This window comes from Sycon ciliatum, chromosome 4, assembly GCF_964019385.1.
Source record: "Sycon ciliatum chromosome 4, ocSycCili1.1, whole genome shotgun sequence".
Classification (NCBI taxonomy): domain Eukaryota; kingdom Metazoa; phylum Porifera; class Calcarea; order Leucosolenida; family Sycettidae; genus Sycon; species Sycon ciliatum.
In genome coordinates, this window is record NC_088646.1 from 206,910 (window position 1) to 221,234 (window position 14,325).

The following is a 14,325-nucleotide window of genomic DNA, read 5'->3' on the forward strand; positions in this document are numbered from 1 at the left end:
TCCAAGAAGAGAGTCAGGGTTACTATGAACACAGCTAAACGCTTCTTTTTCCTGAAATTGCTCGATGTTACATCCCCTGGATCTGCTGGTCCAGCAACTCCATGATCTGTAGTCACAGGTCTGACTGCTTGCTCCTGCCTCCTGACACTCGCATGGCCTCCCGCTACTTCTACACTGCGTCTAGCCTGTATGCCAGTGTTACTTGTGGAACCATACTGTCCTGCACTTGAAATTATTCGATTGTCAGACATAATACAAGAAACTGAGAGGAAATTGTATGACGAGCCGAGTTCCACGGTTTCCCAGGAATGTGTGGTGTCCGAATCCAGCGATCTGAGAATGCAGGCAGGATTGCGGTATACTCGCGAACAGCTTCAGTGCTGTCGCAGCATTGAATGAAAATGTTGAGAAATCTCGAGCTCCAGGATCACTGAGAATATTCTATTCCTGCTCTTTGCTGCAAGTGCTCAGAGTTGAATCAGACTTCCCGTCCCTTCAACTGGCAATCGAGGAGAGCATTACATTATTGTGTAGTTTATCCCCGTCGCGTATGAGAATTCATTCAAACGTTCAAAGTGTAGAAAGCACCTCCACCTATGTAAACATGGTAAACATTGCGCAAGGAATACCTGAATCAGTGAATGGCACTGATTCTCTATTCTGTTCAAAAACAATAAAATCATTGAAGCTGGTGTTATTTCCTGCACTGCATGGTCGAAGAACTACGCGAGTTTGAACCGCGTACCGCGGCAAGCTGGATATGCACGCACAGAACTCGTGAAGAAGCAAACCCAAGCACGCTATAGCGCGCTAGCGATCGACTCAAATATCGCGTTACCTACACTTCTTTTCGTCTTTGCATGCTATCGATCGTATACGAAGATCCCGATGCGGTTTACGACCACACGTGAGTCGAGTAGCAGTTGTCCAGCACTAGCGACTCGTATGATCGTAGTGTTTACCACGAAGTGCACCCGCGCACAGATTGACGACACATGACACTGTGACAGCCGGATGCTATCTGGCACGGACGGATCCGTGGAGGTAGCCGGACACTGGACAGCACACCGTGGCCGCCCTTGCACTGCAGCAAAAGCTACAAAAAGAGGCAGTGTTGGGTCATTACAATGGTAATGATTATGTCGCTTTTGCTGCTACGTGCTATGTCATAGAGCAGACCTTTTAGTCTTGCCTCTGAGTCTTGGCAGGGCCAGGTCAGGAAGTGATGACTGTTCTCTTGGTCTTGGTCCTTGGACCTTGGTTGTCGCCACTCGCCAGGCCCAGGGTCAGGAGTCGTATAAAATCGTATACTCCCTGGTTGTAGCCGTGTAGCGTAGACTACCTCTCAGTGACGCCGAGGACGGCTCTCCACTGAGTCAGTCCGACTTGTTGTTGTTGTTGTGTTTATTTTAATTCGCAAACCAAACGGGCAGATCTGCCCAATGAAAAGGTGGCGAATGCAGATAGAAAGCAGTAATAAATGAAATTGGGGACTGATGTAATTAGGATAGAGGTGGAGAAAAACTAAGCCAGCTGATCATCAAACTTCTTTTGTTCACGAGATCCAACTCTTTCCGACTGGCACGTCTGCACTGCAGGTAAGTCCCATGAGCTACACCACACCGACAGCCGACACCGCACGCAGCCGAGGACGAAATCGGCACTAGCCGGGAACCGACCGTAGCTGATTTAAAGTCTACTCTACGGGAGGTCGAGGTTATGCATGGCAAGGCTGCAGTACAGAAGCAAACAGGATGGCCCCTTCGCATGATGAGCGTAGTAATAGTGTGTCATCCGGATTCTACAATTTACTTTTTTTGTAGTTGTACTAGTAATTGCAGTACCTTTGAAAAGGGATGTTTTCAGGACAATGCTGCATTCCGGCGATGTACCGACCGTGTGTGCGTGTCTGTGTGTGTGTGTGTGTGTGTGTGTGTGTTGCGTCCGCTCTATCCTTGGTGTGTCGAGACAGCAGATGTGGGATGCCCACATCAGCAATGCTGAACTATTGCGTATGTGGGGCGATCCGGAGACCATCACCTGTAAGCTTCGGCATCGTCGGCTAGAGTGGCTAGGTCACCTGGCGCGCATGGATGACACCCGCATGCCGAAGTGCCTTCTGTTTGGCCAGCTCCCACCTGTCAGACCTGCCCATGGACCAAGGAAACGGTGGAAGGACTGCGTGTCGGTCGATCTTCGACATAACCAAATTGTGAACTGGTACCAGACCGCTAACACATCTCGCGTGGAATGGCGATGTAGATACCAAGACCAGGATAAGGAACTGGCCGCAGCAGCCCCCGTTGAGTGCCCCACCTGTGGAAAGGTCTGCTCTAGACCAAGTGATCTTAAGCGCCACAAGTGCACAGCGGAGCGTCGCAAGCCAGTCCATCAGCAGCGTGGTGCATGTCAATGCGCAGATTGTGGGAGATGGTACCGTAGCAGGGGTGGACTCGCTGTGCACAGGTGTCAGCCTGCCTCAATCGCTAGCCAGCCCGCTTCCGCTCCTTGTAGACCTCGCCAGAACCGCCCAACAACGGATGAACGTGCCAAGTTTCCACTAATGTGTCAGCACTGCTCTCGGAGATTTCGGCAGTCCAGGGACCTGACCCGGCACCGGCGTGTTTGCTCCTCTCCCTCCTCCCGCAATGGGACCACGTAACCTTTAAGGCAGTGGGTCGACAGGACAGGACAGGTGTGTGTGTGTGTGTGTGTGTGTGTGTGTGTGTGTGTGTGTGTGTGTGTGTGTGTGTGTGTGTGTGTGTGTGTGTGTGTGTGTGTGTGTGTCTGTGTGTGTGTGTGTCTGTGTGTGACTCTCCAAACACGTCCTGCCCTAAAACTGTAAAAGCCGCTGGGACTGACTGGCTGAGTTAGTGTCTGGTGAACAGGAGTCCTACCCGAGCAACAACAAGTGACAACAAGTGCGGACTGTGTGCTCTGCGGTTTGTACAGCCATCCTACAGTACAACAATGTCATGTCTCCGGACGTCATGCTGGCGGAGTCGGAGTCGGAGTCGGACAGCTTCATCTGCAATGACTATGTACATGTAGATGTACATAAGGGTTCCAAAGACATAAGTAACCATGGTAACCTTGTGCCGCGGTGGTCAGCATGCGGTGGTCAGCATGGTGAGAGCTACAGTCCATTCAGAAAAAGATGGACTTCTAGCTTTTGGCCATAAATGGGTCAAACTTTGAGTTTTTTTAGAATTTTTTTTCTGCAATCCCCTATGGAATCCTCTTCCAATTATGTTTCTGAAGTCTATTTGTCCAAAAAGCAAGCCATAACAAGAAAAGGATATCGGCCAGGTTTTGCCCCAGAAGCATTGAATTGGAAAAAACCATCAAAATCCAGGCCGTTTGACCCTGCCTGCAACAGTGCATTGTGGGGTTCGAACCCCAGTTCAGGTACCCTTTTTGGACTCTTTTTCAAAGTTCAAATTTCGCAGCACTGCACTGTGTACAATGAAATCACGAAAAATCGCCAAATACGGGAGCTCGCCAGAGCCAGAGCCCATCTTTTTCTGAATGGCCTGTAGCTGAGCACCAGAACTGAGAAGGCGGAGCGAGATTCAATCGCAGCTGAAAGCAATTGTTAGGTTACTGGTAGCAGTTGTAACGTCACCAGCACTTTTAAAAGTTATAGTGATTGGCGATAATGTTCTGCTTTGGACCAGAGTAGCTTTGGACTTGCATATGGTTGTATCGTTGCCTGGACTGCTGGAGATCGCTATCACAATTATTGTGATAGCGATCGAATAGGAGGAGTGTCGCACTAATAGCAAGAGTATTATACTAGCCCCCTGGGGGGTTATAATAGTATACTCTTGCTATTAGTGCGACAATCGGAGTTGCAACTGAATCGAATCACCAGGCCTGACGTCTTCGGTCTGCGCACATGCACAGTGCAGTCCAGACATAGTGCTAGTGATGTATGGACTGTGTGAGTGTCACTCCACTCGACACTAGTAAGTAGTATCAAGATTTAGACGTTTAAACTTTAGCCGGGGTCTACGGGAAAGACAGTCTCCGACCTTGGCTTGTCATACTGCTGTTTTGTGCTGCAATACACGATGCTTGTATCTTGGCTTGTGTACGTTACTACTTGAAGTACAAAGTGAGCTATGTCAGTATGTCACATTGTGCAACACACAGACACTGAGACAGACGTGCATGTACCGGTAGTTGCTTTGTCGTCTGGTAGACTATGATGATTGAATAAACGATGATGCTCCCATGTGACTGTCAATGATACTCGATGATAAAATCGTACATACACGATGTTGTGCCATGCATGTCATACTGGTGCGTCTTAGTCTTTCACGGAGATTCCTAGATTGAATGTTATGTTCTCAGTGTCTTTTGTGCAGAGAAAAATAAAGACATTGTTTTAGAAATCATATGACCAGCATGTGAAGCTAATGAATATATTTATTAAAAAATGCTAGAAATGATGAAAGATTTGAATAAATTCAAAGAAAACTGGAAGGATACACTGTGGATAGTTTCACCACTCAAGTACAACACGAACATAGTCAAGAATAACATGAGGTCAGGTCCAATAATGAAGTACTTCATCAGCACAAGAGAGAAATAGAATGACAGGGGAAAGGTAAAGTCCACCGTGGCATGACACAGCGTCCTTCCTCTCACCCGTGTCTAAAGCATCATCACCAAAACGATCAGACCGTGAGAGCGCCCAAAGGAATGCTCCGACAAGAGCAGAGAGGTACACTATGCCGGGGGATTGCATGTGCTGCAGTTACCAGCTTTGAGTCTTTGCTATGCTGTATCCGTGTGCAGTTACATTGAGTCTTTGCTATGCTGTATCCGCGTGTTCCACAACACTAGTAGCCCCGGTGTGCTCATCAGGATGGTTAGAACAAGTCGTAGTAGAAGACACAGCAGCTGCACCACCATTGGTACATGTATCACTGTCACTCACTGATACAGTTTGTACATCAGTACTGACAGTAGCCTGCGATGATGGCGCTGCAGACAAAACCGCTGTATCGGCAACGTCCACTGCAACACAAGGAGACACACCACTTGGAACAGTTTCAAACTTCTTCTTCCACTTTGTCAGTGTCTTGTCCAAACGAGACAGGAAAGACGAGACTTCATCAGTGGTCATACCAATCGCTGCTGCAGCTGTCATGTAGGCAAAGGGCAGATGGTCGTGATGAGCACCCCAGTTGGAGAAAGTGTGCGGTCCAATCTCTTTACTGCTCCCAGGTGCTATGACTCTAAGCAAGGAGAGGAAAACAGACGCATATGGTATACTTGTACACAATCACATCAAGATATACACAACACACAACCTACCCATACACACTGTGATCCGATGTGCTATGAACAACTGAACAAGGACAGAATGCGAGGTGTCCACATGTCCACATATAGTCTTGAGTGGTGAGATCCATTCACATCCCCAAACAGTCAGTGTACACACACCATGTGCCACATCACTTACCTAGTACCGGAAACAGAACGTTTGAACAGCATTGACCCTAGCTCTGTCATGGCCGACGAGTTGCTTGCCTGTCCAGAACTGCATACAACTCGCGGTAGGGATATTGCTGGAAGAGCAAATAACACCGTCACAAACACCAATGTTGCAAAATACAGTATACTACTGAGTCTGTAAGTCACACAGCAAAAGTTATCAGCATAAGTGTGTGTTCCCTTGCTCATGTGGCTGATAGCATAGAACATTTAGATAGGAAGCAATGGTACGTGTCACCCCTACTCTAGCAGTGGCAGATGTCCACATTGTGTGGCCAGATCACACAGCAGATGTCCACATTGTGTGGCCAGATCACACAGCAAAAATCTTGTATGATGTCACAGTGTATTAAAATGTTGCGCTTACCAAGGGACATAGGGTTGTGAGTATGACGTCACAGTGTAAATGGTGCACTTACCCAGGGATATCGGGTTGTGAGGAGTTTTGAGAAGGCGTTCACCATGTTCTGCAGCTATCTTCTCCAAACCGGTAGAGAGTTGCTTCATCACAACCTGTAACACATCACAGGATTTAGAGTTTCACGCTAAGGCAGCCGTTGCCAAACAATGATCGTCCGTCAAACTCGGAATCCCAACAAGTAGCTTGGCTCAGTGTGTTGCCAGCGTGTGAATGTCTCTACATGGTGAGCATCAAGCACTAGTACTTGTACAACAGCAGTATAGCAGTTCTGCATCTTGAATTTCAGAATGTCTTTTCAACTACTGGGTTTGAGAGTAGACGGAGCAGTAGATCTTTCGAGATAGTTGAACGGAAAAAGGCAATTAAGTCGAAAGTTATTTTCAGCTTCTTTTGAACTTTTTAAACTTTACTTGCTGGCGACATTTTAGTTGCCTTAGTAACCACGTAGTAAGCAGCTAGCGCAGGTTGTGAGTAGTCGAGAATAGAACTTTGTAGAACAGCTCGCAAACTGAAATTCGAAACCTCCAAAAATTTGACTCACCACAGGCGCTAAACATTCCGAAATCGGAAATGCCGAATGATCCAGGAGTCAACATGTCGAAGGTTGTTCAGAAATTAGTCTGCACGGTAACCTACCCAAACCACGCTGAACGTGGTGGGAAAAAGGGTTCATCAAGCATCAGTGACTACAGGTCTACTGACAGTGATATAAGAGAGGTTTCGCACGGCGGGCCCCGCACATACTTGACACGTTTGAGGGTCACATGCCACGTTGGCCAGTGAGGCCGACACGAGTGCGCAATGCGGAAATAGGTCTCATCACATTGTCGCTTGACCCCCGCCCCCCGCACTTGCAATTTACGGAAAGGTCTGATATCTGATTATGCACTAAACCGGGCATGGCAAGGTCTAGTTGCGGCGCAGAAATTGAAAGGATGCAGTGGAAGTGGTCAAATTACTTTTCAGATAAAGGAGAAAGGAGAAAGGAAGGAAAGACAACGTGATAACACATAATAGCAGTACATTACACCTAGAACATTAACGGCCAAGCTTGGCCGCACTAAACATGACACGTTACTTGAACAATTTCAACCCAATTATACTATCTTTCTGTACACACAAATTAGGCTTGTACAGACGCTGATAGATAGCTTCCAACACTTTTAACTGTAGTCCATAACCATGACGACCACGGCACAATACAGTTTCTCCTTTGTTCATTTCTCGCTTTGATTATTAAAATTCACACTTGTAAATTTCACTGTTGTTGCTCTTAGTGTTATTTCTCTAACTTAGATTTTCTATAATAGTTCAATTTTTGTTTCAGTGTCCTTTAGTACAACGACGATTCATGATGAGTGTTGTACGAAAACTTGTTTGAATCCATTTTTTTTCCCTACACCATTTCTTCATATTTTCATCGTTTTATTGCACATCGTCTCCACCGTTTTTACATTGCATGAATAAAGTACACAAATGTCGGTTCAGCTAGTTTTATTGATTGCGGTTATCAATAGTAATTGTGTGCAGTAATTGCATCCTGGCATCCTGGCTTCTATGGCGCACACAGAGCGTCGTGGTCAGCGGCAATCTGTTCTGACCAGTATCAAGCCCTTTCCGCCGGACCAGCAGCTGCTTCTGGTCGAGGTTGCCGGCGATGGTGGCGCATCTACCTGGTTGGGTACACAGTCCATGGTTTTAACTCCAAGCAGTATAATCAACAATAATGACTTTCGTGATGCTCTGTGTCTACGCTATGGCTTGGCTATGGATAGTGTGCCGTCATCGTGTGCCAGTGGCCGTGTGCCAGTGGCCGTCAGAAGAAGCGCCAATATGCCGAACGGATCAACAATGTTGATCGCGGCTCGTTCACGCCACTGGTGTTTGCCACAAACAGCATGTGCAGATGCCACCATTTCCCTGCGCACTTTGCCTGCATGTGCAGATGCCACCATTTCCCTGCGCACTTTGCCTGCATGTGCAGATGCCACCATTTCCCTGCGCACTTTGCCTGCATGTGCAGATGCCACCATTTCCCTGCGCACTTTGCCTGCATGTGCAGATGCCACCATTTCCCTGCGCACTTTGCCTGCATGTGCAGATGCCACCATTTCCCTGCGCACTTTGCCTGCAAGAATACATGACCGTAATCGTGAGTCGTGACCCAGGGTCCAGGGTCCAGGGTCCAGTTGGTGGCTTTGCGGAACACTTGGTGTCGAATTCTAATGGAGAGCGGCTTCACGAATTTTGCGAAGACCATCAACTAGTGCTGTGCAACACCCTCTTCAAACACTGCCTCCATCACCGAGCTACTTGGTTCGCAGATGGACTGACTATTATTAATCGTGACCTGCTGTATTCCCTTGATATGCGGCAGTTGCGCTCCAGGATCCGCCTGTGCCTTGTGCAGTAGCAAACCACCTGCCTTCGTGGTGCCCGTGCTTCCTATGCCAGGAGGCATGCTGGTGGCAGTGCTCATGGTTTCGTCGTGGAGTGCCGGGCTTGTGCTCATCTTTTGACCTGACTATGGTCATCAATGTTCTTTTCAAATAGACTGACTTCTACGTTTTTAGCGGTTTCTTTTTCATGCTTTTCAGTGTGTGAGATTTCATTCACTCTTTCCCTCTTTCCTTTCTTCTTCTTTGTAGGAAATTAGGTGTTTCTTGCATACATACCTTCATTTGCTGTTGCACTATGCATTCTTTTTGATAGTTGCAGTTGCTAATTTGGATTGGAATAAAAGAGATTCGCCCAGTAATTGCTTACTGACACGCTGATTCCATGGATACACAGGAGTTATCGCGGACAAAGAAGTGTCTCCTTGGAGATACGGTGTAATCATCTTTTTCAGCGTGTGTATGTGTCAGTAGACATTTTCGGAGCTCCGCCTGGAAAGCTTTTTATAGCTGTCTGAGATGTCCGGGAAGGGTGTGCTCCCACCGGACGTGTCTCAGGACCCGGACACCAGAGGGCAGGACCCCTGGAGGCACCTGACAGCCACGGAGCTCAAGGCTCGGACCGTCACATTCTCAGCGGAGAAAGAAGTCAAACTTGTCGACTACATTAAGTGCTTGGAGCAGCACGGCATCCATCCTGAAGAAATCCTGTCGATCCAGGTAAGCACTGCCGGCCAGTGCCGCCTTAACCTTCGTTTGTGAACAATTAGCCCAACAAGTCTGTGCAAATGGATTCATATTCAAAAGAAATCACATTTTTCCTATTTCCGTAGTAAACAGAAACTTGCAGCTGCACATCCATGACGTTCCCATTTGGGTTGCAGATGCCGCCATTGTTGCTGCGCTTTCCCCGTACGGTGACGTACAGGGTCATATCAGGCATGGGCGCATCACGGTACGCGAAGGTGTACACGTCGCGTCTGGGGTACGGTTTGGCACATTCAAGCCCTCAGCAGGCAAAACCATCCCCAGCTACATCAGACCCCGTGACGGAAAAGGTACTTTCCGGGTGTACCACCAAGGCCAAACGCCCACGTGCAGGATATGCGACTCTACGAAGCATATTGCGAAGCACTGCACTACCAAACAAGGAAATCTCTCGGAGCGTGGTATGCGCCCTGTACAAGGGACTACCGTATCCCACCCCAAAACACTGCTGGGTCTTCGACTGCTCAACAACAACAGGAACAGAATCCCACCGTATCATAATAAACAAATCCAAAAAACTCCTTCACCAACTTCGTAAAACACGAGGCCAACTTAACACCCCCAGTCTGCTCGTAATCTACACCGCCTACATTCGCCCGGTTATAGAGTACGGCAGTCTCGTGTTATCCAACACCACCCGCACACAGAAGGACCAATTAGAACGCGTTCAGCGACGAGCAGCCCGTATCTGCTTGCGGATCCCCTTTTTGCACCAGTCCACCACAGCTCACTTCTTCATCATCTCCAACTTCCCACATTAGTCTCCCGGAAACTCTTACGACAGGTTACTCTTGCCCACAACATCAAGTACATCCGCACTCCCCTTCACCTGCAACAGCCTCACCTTGCACGATCAATTACAGAGCAGCCATATGCACTACGACACATGAGAACATACACATTGAGAACATCACACACATACCGACACACCAACTCACCCATCAACCTGTCCCTTCACAATTTCAACCAACTACCCCCCGACCTGCGTGAAACAAATAGCAAGCATGCGTTTAAATCAATGGCGTCTAGCCTCATTCTATCATCCATATGCTCCTGTAGTAGCTCACACTGTACCCCATCGTAACCCCATCCCCCTGCAATGTGTTGGTTTCCTTACTTGCTAGACTGATTTTATATAATTCTGGACTGATTTGTAAAATGGCAATAAATAAGATAAATTGTGCACTCATAACAACAGCAAAAAATGAAGAAAGTCAAGTTCCATAACGTTTTCTTGTGACTGTCATCAGTGGAACGCCGTCACATAAAAATGTAATAACTAAAACACACACTTATATACATGTAGCTAATATGGTTTCAGGTAGAAATACAGCAGCTAACAAGTACAAAAAGCGAAGTTTGCACCTTTGCAATGTGTGAATATAGTGTATGTGAGAAAGGTAGTGGCAGATGAATGTGATACTGTGTGAATGAATCACACAGTATCACACGTTGTATCACTCACACTCTTCAAGTAATACACACGCACCATTACATTCATTCACACAGTATCACATTCATCTGCCACTACCTTTCTCACATACACTATATTCACACATTGCAAAGGTGCAAACTTCGCTTTTTGTACTTGTTAGCTGCTGTATTTCTACCTGAAACCATATTAGCTACATGTATATAAGTGTGTGTTTTAGTTATTACATTTTTATGTGACGGCGTTCCACTGATGACAGTCACAAGAAAACGTTATGGAACTTGACTTTCTTCATTTTTTGCTGTTGTTATGAGTGCACAATTTATCTTATTTATTGCCATTTTACGACTATTGTCTCCTCGTCGATTGTTTGGACTGATTTGAATCATATTATCTTCCTTATTGGCCATGGGCCATCATGGAAATAAAGAATAATAATATATGGGGAACTTGGAACTCGATTTGAGCTTGGGGAACTTGAAAACAACACAGGTGGCAATACCAATGCATTCAATTCAGCTGTACAATGTACCTTTCTGTCCGCAACAAGTTTCTTATAGCCGGTTGAACCCAGTGAGAGGAGTGTGATGAAAACATCCAGCATAGGTGCAGCCGACGCACGGCCTGAAACACCAACACACCAACACACACACACACACCAACACACACCAACACCAACACCAACACACACATACACAACATGGTTTATTCCTTGTACATCGGTGTACAGGCACAGACAAAGAATAAACTACTAGCAACAGGAGACCAACGCTCCAGTCAGTCCAGTGAATGCAGTGAATGCAAGTTTCCAGACACAAGCTGCAGGCAACCTGGATTTGCAAGAGAGACTCCAGTTTCGCTGTGCACGCGAAGACCAGTCATGTTGAGGCAAAATCATTCTTTGCCAATTCCACGGAGTGGAGCTAACCCTGTCCGGGTTTAATAATATGCGTTTTTTGAAGGGTCAAAATGGAACTGTTTAGTTTTTGGAAATTTACCCAAAATGCTAAACAAATCTTTAAAAAAATTCAAAATTTCACTCAAAATGCGAAAATTATGCTGCCGTTACCATGGCAACCCAAATGGCGTAAAACTTGAATCGCTTGTCGTTCCAAGTGCACGTGGAGGAAGCGCGTGCAAAGGATGTGGTTGTTTTCGATAGCCGAAAGGAATCGATCATTTTGTTTGGTTGTATGGCTTCTTCAGAGCCAAGTGCGCTCGAGGCTGCCGATGAGCATGCTGACTGTGAACCGGAAAGAACTGCACTTGGAGTTTTGGATCGTCTTCGTCCGCTGAAGGAATCAGATCTTAGTAGGAAATGGGTTATTTCTGTGAATAAAGGTTCCTAGAAGAAGGGAGCATACAAGCCACCATCGACAGCCAGGTCCCCAAGAATCGTGGTCCAGCATACCGCGTCAAGGAATTCGCGAATGAGCGCTTGGAAGTCCGGCTGGGCAAGTTGTTTTGTAGCGTTTGCAGACATGAGGTGTCACTCGTTCACAGTACTCTTTTACACCACTTTTTACACCACTTTGCATCCAAGAAGCATACGGACGCAAAGGAGGCACGAGTGAAGAAAACCGAGGAGAAGAAGCAACTTCTTATTGAAGGACAGTACATAGAGGAGAAGAAGCAACTTCTTATTGAAGGACAGGAGTACATAGAGGAGAAGAAGCAACTTCTTATTGAAGGACAGGAGTACATAGCGAGTTCTCGTGCTGAGGGCCGAACGCTGCCAGCTGAAGTGCTTGTCTTAAGAATTCAATGTCTGAAGTCCTTTATGAGTGCTGGAGTACCTTTGGCAAAGGTCGATCACTTCCGTCCATTGCTGGAGGAGCGTGGGGAGCGTCTCACGGGCAGGCAACACCTCGCTGATCTAATTCCAATGGTCAGGGACAACGAACGGGCAGCGGTGAAATCATTCTTGTCCTCAAGACCTGTGTCCATCATCTTCGATGGAACGATGACAGTATGCGAAGCGATGGCAATTGTCGTCCGCTGTGTCGGCAACAATTTCACAGTGCAACAACGTTTGGCCTCTCTGTCATTGGCTGCCCACAGTATGACTGGGGAGCAAGTTGCCCACAAGCTTCTGAGCACTCTTTCCAAAGAGTACCAGGTCCAACCTCATCACCTAATTGCAGCAATGCGGGATCGAGCACCTGTTAATGATGTAGCTGTGCGTGTGATCCGGCCCTTGTATACCAAGCTGATGGATGTGGGGTGCCTTTCGCACACGCTCGATCACGTAGGTGATGCTATCCGTGGATATGATGTTAAAGCCTTTGTGTGCAACTGGATTCAGTTGTTTTCACATAGCCCGAAGTCACGGTTGGAGTGGAAGGCACAAACCAATACCTCCATCCGCACCTACAGCAAAACTCGCTGGTGGTCCAAGTTCCAAGTAATGCAGCAACTGCATGACCTGTTTGGGGACGTTGTTCAGTTCCTACTCCTTGTCGTGCCCGGTGATTCATCGGTTGTGCGCAAACGGATGCGTGAGAATATCCAAGACCTGGAGATGAGGGCTCGCATCCAAATGCAGTTGGCTGTCACCGTGGAGTTTGGAAAGCCGTTTGCTGACTCGATGTATCGACTGGAGAGCGACGGACCACTGTGCTTCATCGCCTATGAGGAAGTGTCTGCGTTGCTGAACTTCGCCAATGCTAATCCAGTGTACTTGCCCTCTACAGAAGCAGTGGCGACAGTGCTGGCCAATGGCAATGCTGGGCATCGCGCAACATGGATTGATTTCGCAAGGCAATGCGTGGTTCCTGCCATCGAGTATCTGAATCGGAAGTTTGGTGCTGGTGGTCTGCTCTACGATTGCGTCCAGGCATTTCGCGCGGCTCGTTTCTGTCACCCTGTGAAGGCGAATGAGATGCGCCCAGCCGTTGCAGACCTCGACGACTTGGCACGCTTCCCTTTCATTGACGCTGCGGACATCAACAGCATGAAGGTGGAGCTGCCGGCTTACCTCGCAGCTTGTGAGGATATCGCTGATGTACAGCCGCTTCAATGGTGGCGAGCGCATGCAGCACAGTTTCCATCCTTTGCAGCCACCTTGCAGAAGATCGTTCTCGTGCAGCCGAGCTCGGCAGCCGCAGAACGGGTTTTCAGTCTGCTTGAGAATTCGTTCAGCAGCAAGCAAGAGTCAAGCCTGGCTGACTACATTGAAGCATCTCTGAAGCATCTCTCATGCTTCAATGTAACAACCGTGACTAAGTGGTTTATGATTGCTGTGGACACAGCAACAAGTACAGCGTTGATTCTTGTGATTCTGGTATAAAAGTGACATTCATATGGTATGACGCTGACATCAATTTGTACAGTATCCTATCTTCCTTCTTTGGCATGGGTCTGAGGTTGGTCATCGTGCGAACATTTTTGGAATCGTTCCTTCTTTGGATACTTTTCTTCACTGTCGTTAAAGACATGTAGCTAAGCTTTGCTGGTGCCATTGTAGTGGAGAAACAATTCCATGTTCTATCATATTGTGGATGGCTAGAACTGCGATAAGTCTAGGTATTATCCTGCTCATTACCGGCATTGTGTTTTGCTTGACATTGTTTGCAGCGTGCCTAGAGTGTGTGCCAGCTATTAGTACTACTTTCTTCTAGCGCAGATATCTAAAACATAGTGCATACTTTGAAGTAGTCAATAGCGACAGCGGTCAGCGTTAACTTTATTATTCATACTATCACTGAAAATCAAGAAGACAGGTTAACCCCGGTGTCCCTTGGCGAATTGTGTACTGAGGTGATAAGTGACAAGGCAGCCTGATAGCAGTTTGAAATGTGCTA

The 14,325-nt window shown here is 47.3% G+C and overlaps 2 protein-coding genes across 2 annotated transcripts in view; both read right to left on the reverse strand.

The window, feature by feature from the left end:
• LOC135813746 (chromaffin granule amine transporter-like) overlaps nt 1-798 on the reverse strand; it is a 48,359-nt gene extending 47,561 nt beyond the window's left edge. Inside the window, exon 1 of the mRNA XM_065326753.1 lies at nt 1-798. This exon is cut by the window's left edge and continues 23 nt beyond it. Coding sequence (XP_065182825.1) covers nt 1-251 — 251 coding nt within the window. The 5' untranslated portion in view covers nt 252-798.
• A 3,378-nt stretch (nt 799-4,176) lies between these two features.
• Nucleotides 4,177-14,325, reverse strand: part of LOC135813747 (O-phosphoseryl-tRNA(Sec) selenium transferase-like) — a 29,555-nt gene continuing 19,406 nt past the window's right edge. Inside the window, exons 9-12 of the mRNA XM_065326754.1 lie at nt 11,055-11,146; nt 5,925-6,018; nt 5,474-5,579; nt 4,177-5,246 (exon numbers count right to left, since the gene is read on the reverse strand). Of these exons, the coding sequence (XP_065182826.1) occupies nt 4,820-5,246; nt 5,474-5,579; nt 5,925-6,018; nt 11,055-11,146 (719 nt within the window). The 3' untranslated portion in view covers nt 4,177-4,819. The remainder of the gene's footprint in view (nt 5,247-5,473; nt 5,580-5,924; nt 6,019-11,054; nt 11,147-14,325) is intronic.